We start from the raw sequence: 15,391 nt of genomic DNA on the forward strand, positions 1-15,391 counted from the left end.
GGGCCAGGAAGCCGGGGGAGGAGGCGGTGGCGGCAGAGCGCATGCGCGCTGCGGCGCCGGGGGGCGGCGGCGGCGGAGCGGGGAGGTGGCGGCGGCTCGGCCGGGGAGGGGTGGCGGCCGCCGGCGCGGGGCGGTGCGCGGCCTCGGTGTTGCGCCGGGGCTCCCAGGGACGCGAGGGGGATCGGCTTGTGAGGGAAGATTTACAGCTAATAAACCAGCTTGAAATAAGGGGAGGAGAAGTTCCCAAGGAGGCAGGTGTGAAAGCTGAGGACGGGAGCCGGCGGGAACAGGGGGGTTGGGCGCAGTGCGGGTGTGTGCCTTGAGGCCTGCGCTGGGAGGGGGTGCGAGAGGGAAAGGCTAAACAGAAACAAAACCCCCTGAACCATGTCTCATGTTGTTCTCGAGAAAGGGTTTAAAGTGTTCTATGAAAAATCAACTGCTGGTTTTGCTTTGCTTCAAAAAAGATAGTATTCCAATCCCTACATCGTCTGCTGAAGAATGAAATTGTTTTTGAAAGGTGGGTAGATGTATCAAACGCCCCAGAGTCCTCCAGACCCTCTGCCAGGTATGTGTCTAAAAATTCACTCCAAGCTTTTCTAACAAGGTAGTTGACACTAATTTCTAACTGCGAGAGGGAGACGTTTGCCAATGCCAGTACCAAGATGTATCTGCATCTTCCCAGTGGGGACAGACCCAGCATGTTCCTGTTAGACATCCCTAATATCAGGATTGGAAGAAAATCAAGCAAAGAATCCAGTACATTGCTTGCACCCACCAGGCAAATCGTATCCTGAACACCACTGACTCCACTGACTGCATCTGCATCAGCTATAACAAGAGACCTGGATACTTTGCTTAGAAATGATAGATATCTAAAGTTAAGTAAGATGAATCCCAGTTAGATTTCCCATTGGGGAAAAAAAACTGTTAAGTGGAGATTGAGCTTAAAGTTCAGATTTGGAGTACCGTTGACGTCAAACGTGCCCAGTGCCCCAAGGAGAACGAGGTGTGCGTGCGCAGTGGCGTTAAGGCGTTGTTCTTCAAAATACGATCTGTAGAGAGGCTGATGCAATAACAACAAAGAGTTTCAAGGTAGTATACTGTGGCCAATGAACTCAGCTATCGTAAATTTGAGTCATACCCTTAGCAAGCTTCCATGACTGAATGCTGCACTCCCACTGGCACTGCCTTTTGAAGTTTTTCTAGAGAGTAAAGTTTCTTGATTTAATATCAGTATTTAACATTACTGTTATATGCACATGCATATCCAGATTTAATTTGCAAATATAATCAAATAGCTTTAATTAAAGAAAAATAAGGCTAGGAAACAGTATTATGGTAATACAGTGGTTTTCAACTCCAGTCCTGGAGATCTGTGGGCTACTTCAAAGATACTGGTGAACGGTACTTAAAAAGGAAAAACAGCCCTTCTATCACAATGCTTCACTACTGGCAAATTCTTAAGGATGTCAAAATTGAAGAGAGATGAAAAACTCTGGGTTAACTCAAATGTGATTCATTATTCCTGCCTATCGGTTCTTGAACAAAAAGTCTGTGTAATTAAAAAAAAAAAAGGGAGAGGGCAAGTAGCTGCAGCACAGAACATCAGCATGTTCAAAGAAGTTGCTGTGGGCACCCAAAATAGCCCTATTATAAAAACTGGCATAAGGTTCACATTACTTAATGCACTGCCAAAATAATTCAGTCAATTTGGTTAATTATGATTAACATGAAAAATGAGACACAAATATCAACTTTATGTAACTCATGAGATCACTGGAAGTGAAGAGAAATTTCAGCACTGAAAATACTGAATACTTGAAGAGAAGAACACAAAAAGGATGTCAAACTGGAAAATGTTAGTCACATTGCCTAAGCTACTCAGGAAAACCACAGAACAGAAGACTTCCATCCCAAAATAGTTTAGAGAATTCAAGCCATGCACAAACTCTATTAATCATTTTTAAATGATACTGTAAGTCAAAAGACGGAACAAAAAGAAACCTCCTTCTTCCTCACTCCTGCTTAAATAAAAACTTTGATATAACTCAGATGCATCATTTCTCTCTGCAGCGTTGCTGCAGCATATCAGTGCTATGAGCAGAACTAATGTTGCTAAATGGAAATTATCTGATCAAGCGTTCAAAGATGTAATCCCTTCCAAACTGTCAGACTAACTTTACCTTAAGGGCTAAACCAACTTGAATTTCTTCTGCATAGGCTGCAGGCTAAGAGTGTGCACATACATAGTTACCAGAGATCAGCTAACCTGCAACAACTTGTTACCACTTGGTAAATGGGTTGTGTCTGAATTCTGTGATTTTTCTCCCTGCCCTCAACAATTCCAAATATTTCTAAGCATAATGAATACCTTAATTTCATTATCACAAAGTATACAGGAGAGGAAAGAATCACCTAGGAAACACATATAGCAGTCTGTGCTTGTATTGAAGCACAACAACACCCCAAATACAAAGCTGCATTAATAACTACAATTGCCTATAACAACCTTCATTACCTACAAAAAGAAATTATGTCCATTAAAGCAGCCTCCGAAACTCAGTGGCAACAGATTCTCTGAACATAGAGTTAAAATTGCCTTGTAGTATCTTGCACACTTACAGAAGGGTCAAGTTAGAAAAGCTTAGTTTTCTGGAACAGATGAGGTATTCAGGCTCAAGAAAAACAAGCACTTGGCACATCTCCTTATGAGGGTAATACTGACCTTCTCCCATATGCGATTACATATAACATACCTACTCGGCCTTAGCAGGCAAGACAAAAAATAAAGTAAAAATCTCACATCTTTTCTGTGTAAAGAAAGGCTCGTATTTGAGAGCTGTAGTGAATATAAAGCTGTACTTAATCCCTACATTCAAATACAAAAATTATTCCACATAATTCTTCACATGCTAAACGACACAGGCTCTTTACTCCTTTTGAAATCCCTTTTTGACTCACAGGATGCCTTTCAATATTAGCCCCTCACTTATACACCCTTCTCATATCCCATAGGCAGACTGAAAACCTTTATGACAAGAAAGTCCCTCTGTGTCAATGGCAGCACCAGTTCCAGAAACCATGACCAAAGCGGGGCAGACAAGGTGTCTTAAACCATTTCATTCTATCCTCTGTTTACAAACAAAAGAGGTCAGAGGGAAGATGTAATAGGAACCCTCAGGTCTCTGCAGTAGTCACAATTTTTGCCAAGTACATTCATTAGTCCTGCCATTAACTACAGCTACATGAAACTCAGTAACAGCGATGAGCAGGCAATTTCAAATACTTACCGCAGCTTCAGGAATAAGAGTTGCGTATAAACCCTGTATAATCCAGGGTTTTCAGACATTTGTACTTTGCTGACCTTAGCACTTCTTTCTTTTCTAAAGGAAATAAAATATCCCCTGGTGTATCATCTCCATGCTGACCAAGGTTCTCACTGATAAATAAGGTAGCACTCTGCACTCACTTTGTTCAGGTATAAATCACTTCACCAGATGCAAGTCACTGACGGATCAGGCCCTTTGTATACTTACCTCTACAGGATCTACCATGTTCTGTTTCACTGAGAAATATAATCCTCTAAGGCGTCAGATATTCATCCAGAGCTTCTTTACCACTTCCCGCATATTAGTTTAATGTGAAAATTGAAGATCAGGTTATATAATTGCATTGGCATTTTGTGCCAAAGAGTTTTTAAGCACTAGTATTTGTCATGAGGCTAACTGTGATTTTAGAAGTTATTGGTGCCTATACTGAGGCCCATTCCACATTTTTTTCTAATTTCCATCAAAAGAATCAAAGTGAAGAAATTGGTTTTATTGGATTTTTTATTTGAAATAAGAAATGAAAAATAATAAGGTGGAGCAGTGATAGAACAATGGTAAAGGTGGGAGCTGCAACAGCATAAGAAAGCCCTGGAGACAAACATCAAATGTAATAAAGGAACTACAGGACCAGAATGTGAGCTTTGAAAATACAATTTCTTTTTTGCAAAAATTGAGGTTTCAGAGGCCAACCTTACTTTCAGCCATGCTTTTGTAAAGCCAACCTTTTAGCATTTGTTTGACTAAATATAAAAGCATCGCAGTAAAAAAATAATGGAGCAGCTATCCTGAACAGTGCCATAATGAGATATTTCTGCATATGAAGGAAATATTTTAGTAATATGACCTCTTCCCTAGAGAAAATCTTTTTCACTGCTCAGTATTTTCTCTACTTTTTCCAATAACTGTTTTCAGTTACCTTCTATTCATACCTACTCTTTGAAATTTCAGATGGTTATAGCCGGTTTTCATTGTTAATTGATCATTTACTATAACATCTCAAAACCTACAACATACAACTAACAGGAATGAAAAAAGGACATAAGGATTAGCAATACAATTACCCAACTGAAAATGTAGTCGATGGAAAAGACTGAGGCATTTTAACAGTCGATTTTGGCCTGTAAAACAAAGAAAATAATTATTTGCACAAACTTACTGTAAGTTCCTAAGCAGAGCCATACTCTTGCTATATTATCAAGTTAGAGAATTATACAAGCATAGAGAATATATATAATTCATCACTACAATATAAAGTTTCTGCTTTTCTGTTCCCAAGTAATTGAAATATTTCTTCCTGAAATCAATGAGTAGGTGAAAAGACATATGTGTCTCATGCAACAGAACTGAATTCTGTTGCACTAATCACAATTTTGGCCATAAAGTTAATTTCTTATCTGAGATATGCTTCGAGGTAATTTCACTTGTGTTGTCAATTTGTTCAGCCTTATCTTCACAATCAACTAATGTACTTTCTGATTCTTCATGACATAAGTGCTATCACATGCCTAAGATAACAATCTTCTCTCGGGAGAGCAAGAGGTGAGGAAACAAATGAGAGTAAGCATTCCAAAAATAAAAAATACTTCATCTCCAAAGTAAGATATCAGTGTACTTGTACAAAAGAGCTAAACTTTCTACCATAAAAAATAAAAGCAGGAGAGGGATGTTCTGCACCAAATGAAACAATGGATACTTTCATAGGCACAATAGGAGACATGTAAAGCATCAGTCCTTTCTTTCCGATCACTATCTACCTACCACATCAGCTATCATATAACTAGTGTCTGGCAAAATATCTTCCTATCTTCTGCTTTCTTTTTGCTCCGCAAATTGAAGTTAAGTGACAGTCCTGGCTCCTCTACACAGGCATCCTACGTGTGTACATTTTTCTAGATGATGACACTTCACTCTTAGCTCAAGTGCAGCTAAGGGCTTTGCAAGCAGAGATAGCAGTGCTGCAGCACGACATGCATGGAGTTTAGTGGCAGCTAACTAGTGCAGGGCTCAATGAACAGAGCAGGGAGGAAAGGCTGCTCTTAAAGGATGCCAATATGCATTTCCACAGCAGCATCAAAACATTTGTTTAACGTGTATGTCTTAAAGAGCTGTGTCAACTAGAAAAGCTGCGTAAACTAACTGATGCGTACTCAGTCTCAGTGTATCCGTTCAGAAATACAAAAGATTTCATTTACTTAGGTGAGATCTGATTGTGTTCAGCATTTGCGTAAATTTAGCTAAAGGTCAAAAAAAAGAAAAATAAGCTGGCATAACCTTTGAGAAGTTGTCGGGAATCCTATTGATTATTTTCAGCCCTACATTTTCTTTCAGCTCTAGTAAGAAAGCTAAAGTTGACTGTGAAACCTTTGTTCTCCAGAGCAATCCCACAGCAGTCTCTACTATAAGTAATTATTTATAAGCCTGTGTATCCAATGTATTCTTTTTCCTACGTATGGAAGCCACTAGTAAGAACCTAAATGTGCTAACATTTGCGTGTTAAATGTATACTTCTTGAGATACACAATTTACAAACTGTGGTAAGTGTTAATGTGGAACATATCGTGATAGGCAGGGTATTTAAGGCAGAAGTAATTTTCTAATTAAGGGGAAGGGTAACAGTAGAGCCAGAAAGGTTCTGAGAGCTTCTCATCACAGATAAAATTCTCATCTGATGAGTTCATACCCAGTTCATAAAATAAAACGGGTTGCCACAGTCATATTTCTTATAAATCCAGATGCTACATTCCCATGGGGTAATAGAAAAATAAGTATTATAAAAGATAAATCTACACGATGAAGGCTATGATTTGTACTCGGAGAGAACTTCCTATAGCAAAAGCAGCCCCAATGGAAGGAGGAGCCAGCCATAAATAATAAGCATTCTGACAAATATCATTTTGCATATTAAATGGTGCTGAATCTTCTGCTGTGTCCAAAGTATACCTCAGAAAAATTCTAAATTACATCTAGGAAAGTATTTTCAGACATACTGCAACAATACGTTTTATTCTTCTCTGTTTATTTATTATAGCTTTGTTTCTAAATGCTATAATTGAAAACCTTACTCTCTTCTGTAAATAAGATCGTGTTTCATATTTAAGTTTGTCTGATGTGAAGGATGATCAGAGATAACCACAGAGCACGTTTGCCCCAAAGCAACACATTTAGATTAAAAAGGTCCGACACAGGGCAAGTTTGGGAGAATCAAGAGTTTAGATCTTTTTCTCACCAAGCTACAAGCATTTGCCAAGTGCCAGCTATTAAGAAAAATCTTTGTTTTTAGGCCTACATCAAAGCTCTTTTGATAAAAAACAGATACAGAGCAACTAAAGAACAGCTGTAGCTTCAAGTAATCCACATGTCACAGCAAATTCATCTTATTTACTGCTGCAATACCTAGTATCTCAAAACAAGAGCTGAACTCATGAATGGCAGGAGATAATCTTTTCTGCAAGCGCTGAAACTACTGAAACAAGTAATTTCAGGAGCAATGCAACTGGTGAATCCTGGTTTCCTATAATGCATCACTCATGATTTCTCACATTTGACAAGTTCAGTACAAAGCTGTTCTCACACTTTGGGTATATAGATGGCTTCCTTCTTCTGCATGACAACTTATTTTCATAAATATTATATATTGACCCGCAATGTATTAATGTTCTTGGTAAAGTCATAAGAACTGTTTTGTTAGATAAGGACTGTAATCTAGACCAGTATGCTGTCTAGCAGTGGTCCGGGGCCTATGTTTTAGAAAAAGAAATTCCACATTTCGAATTCTGTTTCCTGTCGATGAACAAACAAGTCAGTTAATAAAGGCAGTGCTTCAATACCTTCTACTGTCCTCTTCAGGTTTGCTTCCACAATGCTACCCATAGCCAGCAGTCTACTGATAGTTCTTTAGCAGTTGGTTTGTTAGTCCTTCAATAAAATGCTTACTTTAAAAGCAAAACCCAGCTCTCAAAGCCCTTTACTGGGTAAGTGATGAAACTGCTCAGTTTGAAATATAACAGCAAGTAATTTCAAGGAAGATATCCCCAAAGCTTTATGACAACCTTTGCTATGTGATAGACACAGTTTCTGCAAGGGTATGTGGAAAGTAAGAGGATCCTGTTCATTAAGTTATCTGGTTAAGGACTATTCCGTATAAAAGAAATAACAAATAAGAAGGACAGTGATAAAATAAACACGTACAGTCACAAAAATACCAACAAATTAGCAGGTGATAACCAAGTCAGTAGAGAAGACCAGAATTCTGCAGCTGCTGATTGATGGGCCATTAAAGGAGCTACTCAGGCTCAGACTTGAACTTTGTCACTGATAAGAAGGAGAAAACATGATTATTGTTAAGTATTATGGGCTATTTGAAGGGGCTTGTGGGACTGTGCAAAACTTAAGGGACACCAGAAGGGTTTTGTGGGATTATGTAAAACTTTCTATGGGGTGTTTAACGGAAGGGCCAAAGACAGGGAAAGGGAAGGATCAGAGTGGATCTGGAAGGAAGAAGTGTGGGAAAATGGGAAGGGGGTTCACCTGGTAAGCAGGTGGGTGCTCAGTGCATTTGTCCGATGGAGCCCTGCACCTGAGCACCACAGTTTATTCAACTTTCATATAAAAGCCCTTTCTTTTTTTTTTTTTCTGTGTAATCTCCATCCTATGTGTGAATACTGCAAAGTCTATGTACCAGCAACTGAAGAAAAGGTTGTGGGTCACAGGGCCTTTAGGTCTAGGTGCCAACAACTGGAGGCGCTGGGGTGCGAGAAAGGTCTGAGTGCCAGAAACCTGCATGTGTGTTTGTGCGTGTGAGTACGCACGTGTGCACACATGTAAAAAAGGTCTAAATGCCAGCAACTGGAAAGACCTGAGTGTTTATCTTTCCCTAGTGAATTTAATTCCGTGCATGTGTAATTTGGCAGCAAACTTAACGCGGGACTAGCTGGCAAGTAGGAGGTGACCTGCACACTGGGTAAGGGAGCCCAGGGTCCAGGCATGGATATTAGTCAGATTTAGAGGCCATGCTGATATTCAAGGGATCTGTGAATATGGGTGCATATGCTTGTTAACGTAGCGGGTAAGGGCATGTATGTTTTCACTAGCGAACTGGGTGCTGTTTGGCTGAAGAGGAGGAACAGGACTAGGCTACCTGCGTTTTACGTGAGTTCTGGTAGCATTGTTTGAGGGCAATGCTAAGGGCTGTGCTCTGTGTGAGGTAGTCTGTGTGCGTGTAAACGTGCCTCTCTGGGATACATGCTCAGCCTATTAAGACCCCTCCTGGGTCTTAAGAGTGCTCCCAGCTGGGAAGGAGGAATCCCCAGTCCTGGAGTCCACTGGATTCAGTGGCTCCCATAAAGATCTTAACATAGTTTTTTGGTTATTGTGCTTTTTTAATCCACTGTACAGCAGACATATAGGAATAATAAAATAATTTAGTTTAAAAGGAAAGCAGTTAACTTTACTATGCATAAAATTCTGTCAAAAATATCAAACAAAATGTGGAAGAAAAAATACTTCTCTGAACTACAGACGTTTTTATCAGTTAAAATTTATTTTAGAAATCTGAAAAGAACTGCATAGAAGGGAAATACAATTGACAGAATAGAATTGCAAGTAGTTTATCATATAATTAAAGCTATCTTCTGCACAAAGTAGTAATCTATGCTCTTGTCTTGCCTGCTAGCCTTCTGAACATATTTTACCACACCAATCACATCACAGCTTGCCTATGATGATACTATTTACCAATTGAGCAGGATAAGCAGGGGAAAGAATATCTCATCACAATAGTATTTAACGCCCTGCCCTGGATTATATCTTATTTTGTATTTGGTTCAAAATGATGACTAGTTCAAGCTCTTATTCACTTGCTTTCTCTTTTTTCCTCCATTCTGTAATAGCAGCTGCAATCATTATAGATTCTGTATTCTAGCTGACAGTTCCAGGGTGAGATGTGTTGGCAAAGTGTTCTTAACAGGGAACACTGCCTATCTGTGGGTAGTTAATTTGGCGAAAAAAGTCTTTGAAGAAAAAAAAAAGAATTAATTCAAATACGGGGTTTTTTGAGTCTTGTTGAATGTCTTGGCCTGATTTTTTTAAATGATTCCTTTATGAAGTTAGACGGAGGAACTGGGAGTATGCCAGTTCAGAATACGTGAGTTACAGGACAGAAGTTTAATAAAGAACGATGGATTCAAAATATCACTTAGCTATAGGGTAAGTCATGCAAATGGAACTGTCCCCAGTTGGGGAAAAGTGGGATTTGGGAAAGAATGATTTACAGACGCAAAAATACTGTCAACAGCACAGTTGTATCCCAGGGAAAATACTCTCAATCACTTCTTCTTCTTCACACTTTTTATCCTACAAGCACTTGAAAATATTTTCCATTTAAAGATGATCTCAATTCCTAGAATAATAATCGGTTTTACTCTTGTTTTCAGTAAACTGAGTTTCTCTTACACTAACTGACCTGCTTGGAAGCACATGCTCCCCATGTCTACTTGCTAACAAAAAGAGCAATATGGCAGGTGGATGCTTGCTTAAATGACCTTGGAGCACACTGACTGATTACAGTTGAGCTGTCAGGTACCTCCCATTTTTCGCTTGCATTACAGTTGTCCATGGCAGCAAGATGTCTCCCATTGTCCCTGTATAGGGAGACAGATGTCCCCAATTATCATTTAGATGGTAATAAGACATCACTTCCCTTTGCCTGCCTAATACGTACGCATCAAGTTCAGTTTCTTACCTACCAAATGTGTGGTGCGCTTGGGTTTTCTGATGAACAGGAGGGGCTCCTCATGTGCAATCCGACTTTCTGAAATCACAGCTGTTTCCCCACATTAGAGTGAAATTAAGTTTTCTATTTGTCTATTTGTCTTATATTTGTCATGGAAAAAAGGAGGAACACTAAAATATAGAATATGTACCTTTCAACTATAGATGAATTTTATGCACGTTAAACTTAAGGAGTTTGTGCACCAAGTACAGCCAAACAATATAAGCATGCACTGAATATGCCTTCGTAAAGAAAATATGCTGATGTATGGTTATACCATGTTGAAGTCTCCAGGACAGTAATTTTAAGTTAGTAATTACACTAAATTAGGTAAAAACATCTTTTTGTTTGTTTGTTTCTGATCTTGACAATGGTTAAGAGCTAGCCTGGCACTACAAAAACACAATGATAAACCAGTTTTCAGTAATAAGTGTGAAGCACTCGACAAGTGAACAAGACCACCTGCCTGCCTCACGTATTTGCCCCCTGCCAAGGGCGAGAAGGCACACCCAGCTCTCTCCGAAGTCAGACATCGCAGCGATTCCCAGCCGCGGTGCCCACTGGTCTTGCTTAAGAGTTACAAGGGAGGGGAAAACGGCTCTTCACCCTTCGCCAAGGTGAGAACTGAGCCCTAGCAGCCGTACGCGGCACCTTCTTTAGCACTGACGGGCGAGCGGCGGGCTCTGAGGCAGCTCAGCTCAGCGCCGCGCGGCCGTTGGCGGCCGTTGGCGGCCCGGCCCGGCCCCGCCCCGCCCCGCCGCCGCTCGGGCTGAGGCGGGTACAGCTTCCGGGTGAGCCGCCGGCCCGGCCCGCTTCCGGGGAGGCGGCGGCGGCGGCACGATGAAGATCACGCGGCAGAAGCACGCCAAGAAGAACATCGGCTTCTACAAGCACAACTTCCACTTCCGCGAGCCCTTCCAGGTGCTGCTGGACGGCACCTTCTGCCACGCCGCGCTCCGCAACAAGATCCAGATCCGGGAGCAGCTGCCCGGCTACCTCGATGGGGCCACGCAGCTCTGCACCACCCGGTACGTACCTCCCCGCCGAACGGGGCACGGGGCCGACCCCTGCGGCGGCCGCCGGCGAGCTGCAGCGCGCATGCCCGGGCAGGGCGGGGGGGAATGCTCAGGCGCCAGCGAGCCGCGGTGCGCATGCCCGGGCAGGGGTCCGGTGGGGGCGCGGGCCGGCGGGCCGCGGTGCGCATGCCCGGGCAGGGGTCCGGTGGGGGCGCGGGCCGGCGGGCCGCGGTGCGCATGCCCGGGCAGGGGTCCGGTGGGGGCGCGGGCCGGCGGGCCGCGGTGCGCATGCCCGGGCAGGGGTCCGGTGCCCGGTGAGCACTAGGTCTCGCCTCAGGTGCCTGGTCCGGTGGGGGCGGGTTGGGTCTGTCCAGTCGAGTGTAGTTTATGAGTAGATTTCAGCTCTGGAGATTGCACTTAACTGACAGAAGGATACGAACGTCTCCTGGTATCACGTGCTTTTCAGAGATGGCAGCAAGTGGGGTGGGGATGAAGGGATGAGGGGGGGCGTGGGGTGAGAGGTGATCCCAGCGTGTCGGTGACGTCTGGGTGGGCCTCTGCCCCTTCTCAGCCTGTTTGTGGCGAAGCGAGGGAGGCTAGCTCAGCCCTCTGAAGGATGGGAGCTGTGCTTGTCTGTAGCTTCAGCCTAGATGGTAAGGGATCCTTTCTAAAGTAGCTGTTTTCAAGGGAAAACAAAGATGCACTAGACAAAGATAATGAGCAAGTAAAATATGGATGTCAGGAGTCTAAGTTGCCTTGGAGTGCCATTTTTTTACTTGACTTTAAATATCACGTATGATAAAAGCTTGCGTTTCTCCAGTAACCAGTAGTTTGGATTTCTCCAGTAACAGAATAGCCAGGTGCCCATCACTGAAGCAAATATTACAAATATCAGCAAGATACAATTTTTGTAGCCAAACATATAAGTGGTGATCCATCTTGGAAAGTGTATAGAACTGACCCATGCTTCTAAACAAGAGAAAGTATCAAATTATAATCTTAGCGTAACTTTAAAAGATCTGGAGAATCACTTTGGTCCAAACTGTGTTCCAGTCATGTTTTACTGTCGCTTCTTGCTTCTTTCCTTCAGCAATATCTGCTAGTATTTTTGACCTGTTTGGACTTACAGCAGCTGAATTGACTCGGTTTTTTTCTGCTGTCAGAATGCTGGGTTGGTCAGAAACCACCTCTGTGACGTGATCACAGATTCTACAGAGAAACGAGCTTGCTTACTCTGAGAGTCTTTGCAAAAAATACAGGCTAAAGTCGCCACAAAGACTGTCCTCAAAGGCTAAATTTTCTTCTCTAGAAAGAATATAGTTCTATTTAATGTCTTGCAGTTTATTATAGAGATTCTAGTAAACTAAGTAATAGTTCCAAAGAGGTTTTTTGGAATGCCTACTTCTTTTGATGAATTACCCTGCTACCATGTTCTTGAAGTTGTATTGCAGCGCTGTATATTCCTACCACCTTCCACATTTAGTAGGAAGGCTCAGTGGCCTAAGTGAGTTAGGTTTCAGCTCCTGATCGTTTCTGAGCTCCATGCATTTAGGATTCAAGCTAGCATCTTCATCGACTCCTACGCTGTCCTGTGCACACCTGACAGCTTTAAGTCATGCTAAGAGGAGGATTTTAGGATTGCATTTTACTGTATTATAGGAATGTTGTGCAGCCATCAATATCCAGATTCTTAATCATACGGACAGTCTCATTCTTCTTTTGCCTGGGTCAGTTGGAGTCTGATAGCAAATTTGAAGCAAGGCCAGAGACATTAATGCAGAGTTTAACCTACATGCAGTGATTAATCAATTTGTGCTAATTTAAATATTTGGTTAAGAATTTGTTTTATTTGTTACGGTATTATTTCATGTGTGAGGTTATATTCAAACAGAAGTGTAAAGAATTAGCATTCTCACCAATACAAAATATTTTAAAATCCATCTAACATGACTTGTTACTGGTCAGTCTTGTTTGGTTCCAAGGAAATTCTACTGAAATATTCAAATTAGTTACTCTCTTCAGGTTACTGAGTGCCATTTATAAATCGTGCAGCCTGAGGAGGTGGGCATTGTTAATTCCCTCTCATTTAATCATTGTCACTTTTGTTTTTCAGATGTGTTCTAAAAGAATTGGAATCTTTGGGGAAAGCACTGTATGGAGCAAAATTAATTGCGCAAAGATTTCAAGTTCGAAGCTGTTCTCACCTCAAGAATCCTGTGAGCGGTTCGGCCTGTTTACTTTCCATGATTGAGGACGGCAATCCTCATCACTTTTTTGTTGCTACACAGGTAAATGCTCATGGGAGATGTAACTCCATTTCGTTTTAAACTGATCCTTTGATACCTGAGGATAAGGAAACCTGCAGAAACTGTGATTATGAGATTTTAAATAGCTCGTGGAAACAGATCTTTAAGTCTTACTTGATTTTAAATGTATTTACAGATTATGTAGTGGGGAATATGTTGGTTTTACTTGTATCACTTGTTTGTTTTGCTCCAGAAGCATATTATTACAGTTTAGCACAAAGTGTAGGCAACATTATAGAATAGGTATTGACATGGAAGAAAGCAATGGATGAATGTTAGTGTGTATGTTGAGTGTGGAAAAAAAACATTCTGTAAGCACAGTGCATACCTTCCCGCACCAAACTGTTATGCTTATTAGTCTGTAAAGTGAAATTACCTTGTGTTAAACTACTATTCAACTGCAATTTTTAAGAGTTGTGGAATCTTTAACTAAAAAATGAAGGTAAAACTTGTGTGCAAATAAGAAACTTTGTCTTTTCTTAGGTCTGGTGTTGAGAGTATGTCAAATATATACCAATATATAAAATGGTTTACAGTAACATTCTGTATAATTTCACAAGATACAAGGAGTTAAAAATGACTTGTTATAGAAAAAAATACATTACTTCTTGTAGAGTCCTAGAGTAAATAGCATGGACTGGGACTTTTCCCCACAAATGTACCTATGGACATACATGCAAGGAGAAAGGAAACAATTTATTAATTTTTCCTTGAAGAGTGTAGCTAATCAGAAGGATAAAAGTTGAAATTTAAATTGCTCTGAAAGATGCTGCTAGAGATATCTGCTAGATTAAGTGTCTTATCTTTTTTTATAGTGTAATTTGTCTTTATGGTTTTGTGTTAAAAGTAGGTGTATTTGAATTGCAAATATTGTTTAATCCTCAAATATTGACTGAAGTATTTAATTTTACAGGACCAGGATTTAGCAAACAAAGTGAAAAAGAAGGCTGGCGTTCCTCTCCTCTTTATTATTCAGAACACTATGGTGCTAGACAAACCTTCACCTAAATCTTTGGCATTTGTTCAGATGTTGCAGACCAATCAACTTGTCCCAGAGCACCAAAAACAGAGTATTGTGCAACTTAAAGAAAAGGAGGGACTAACAAAGCAAGTAGGTGAAAAGAGAAGAAAACGTAAAAGGGCAGGTGGCCCCAATCCTCTCAGCTGTCTGAAGAAGAAAAAGAAAACACAGGAGAGCAAAGAGCCCTCTGCTGAAAAGAAGAAAAGAAAAAGAAAGCGAAATAGGGTTAAAACAGAAGCCGTGCTATCAGTGGACAAGAAAGAAGAACAAATCTGTCTTTGAAATCAATACAGGACTTGAAAACCATTGCTTGAAATTTGTAAAAAGAAAGGTTAATCTGCAATAATGTGAAATTAAGTTATTAATATTAAAACTTATTTTTATGAGGTGTTGCTACTTATTATTGCATCCTCAGTATTTGCAGGTTATCACCCTAATAATTCATTCTATTATTCAGTAATTGGGTTTGTGACAAAATATTCAGGAACCTTCATGATTCATTATTCTCTCCGGTATCTTGATTAAAGTTAGAGATTTCACATGTTCATCAGCAGTTTTTAGAAAATGCTTCCTGAGCTTCACATGAATTTTTGGTAGGATACCCATCTTCTTTCCAGTTTGGATCGCTGTTTTTACTAAAGCTAGTTTTGACAGCTGTTTTACAGAATCTGAAAATGATTTAGAAGAGCACTATGTTTTATGTGTCTTTATTATTTGGCTATAGAGCTGCTCTATAACAAAGTTAACAAAGGTTAACTCTCTCGCAGCGTTACTGGATGATCTCTGGAAGTCCCTTCCAGGCTAAATTATTTTGTAAGTTCTGTGTAAACAAATACGTCTATCGTTCATGGTCTCCATTTAGTAAGGAGATGCTGTAGGATGTGTGATTGTTTTGATACTCCTGAAATGTAGTATTATGACATTCCTCCTAAGCTTGATGCCTTGCCTTG

The 15,391-nt window shown here is 40.8% G+C and overlaps 1 protein-coding gene across 1 annotated transcript; it reads left to right on the forward strand.

The window, feature by feature from the left end:
- Positions 1–10,847: 10,847 nt before the first annotated feature.
- Positions 10,848–14,833, forward strand: UTP23 (UTP23 small subunit processome component). Its single transcript, XM_068933151.1, has 3 exons — positions 10,848–11,126; positions 13,228–13,402; positions 14,334–14,833. Exons 1-3 carry the CDS (start codon positions 10,939–10,941, stop codon positions 14,721–14,723), a joined length of 753 nt encoding a protein of 250 aa, XP_068789252.1. The 5' UTR covers positions 10,848–10,938; the 3' UTR covers positions 14,724–14,833.
- The last annotated feature ends 558 nt before the right edge of the window (positions 14,834–15,391 follow it).

The sequence above is a fragment of the Struthio camelus genome, chromosome 2 (assembly GCF_040807025.1).
Source record: "Struthio camelus isolate bStrCam1 chromosome 2, bStrCam1.hap1, whole genome shotgun sequence".
In the NCBI taxonomy this organism is placed as follows: domain Eukaryota; kingdom Metazoa; phylum Chordata; class Aves; order Struthioniformes; family Struthionidae; genus Struthio; species Struthio camelus.

Excerpts from the sequence above, each read along its gene's own strand:
- UTP23 (XM_068933151.1), top strand. The coding sequence starts at position 10,939 with ATGAAGATCACGCGGCAGAAGCACGCCAAGAAGAACATCGGCTTCTAC. Across the intron at positions 11,127-13,227 it reads ACGCAGCTCTGCACCACCCG|ATGTGTTCTAAAAGAATTGG; the intron begins GTACGTACCTCC and ends TTTGTTTTTCAG. Across the intron at positions 13,403-14,333 it reads ACTTTTTTGTTGCTACACAG|GACCAGGATTTAGCAAACAA; the intron begins GTAAATGCTCAT and ends TTAATTTTACAG.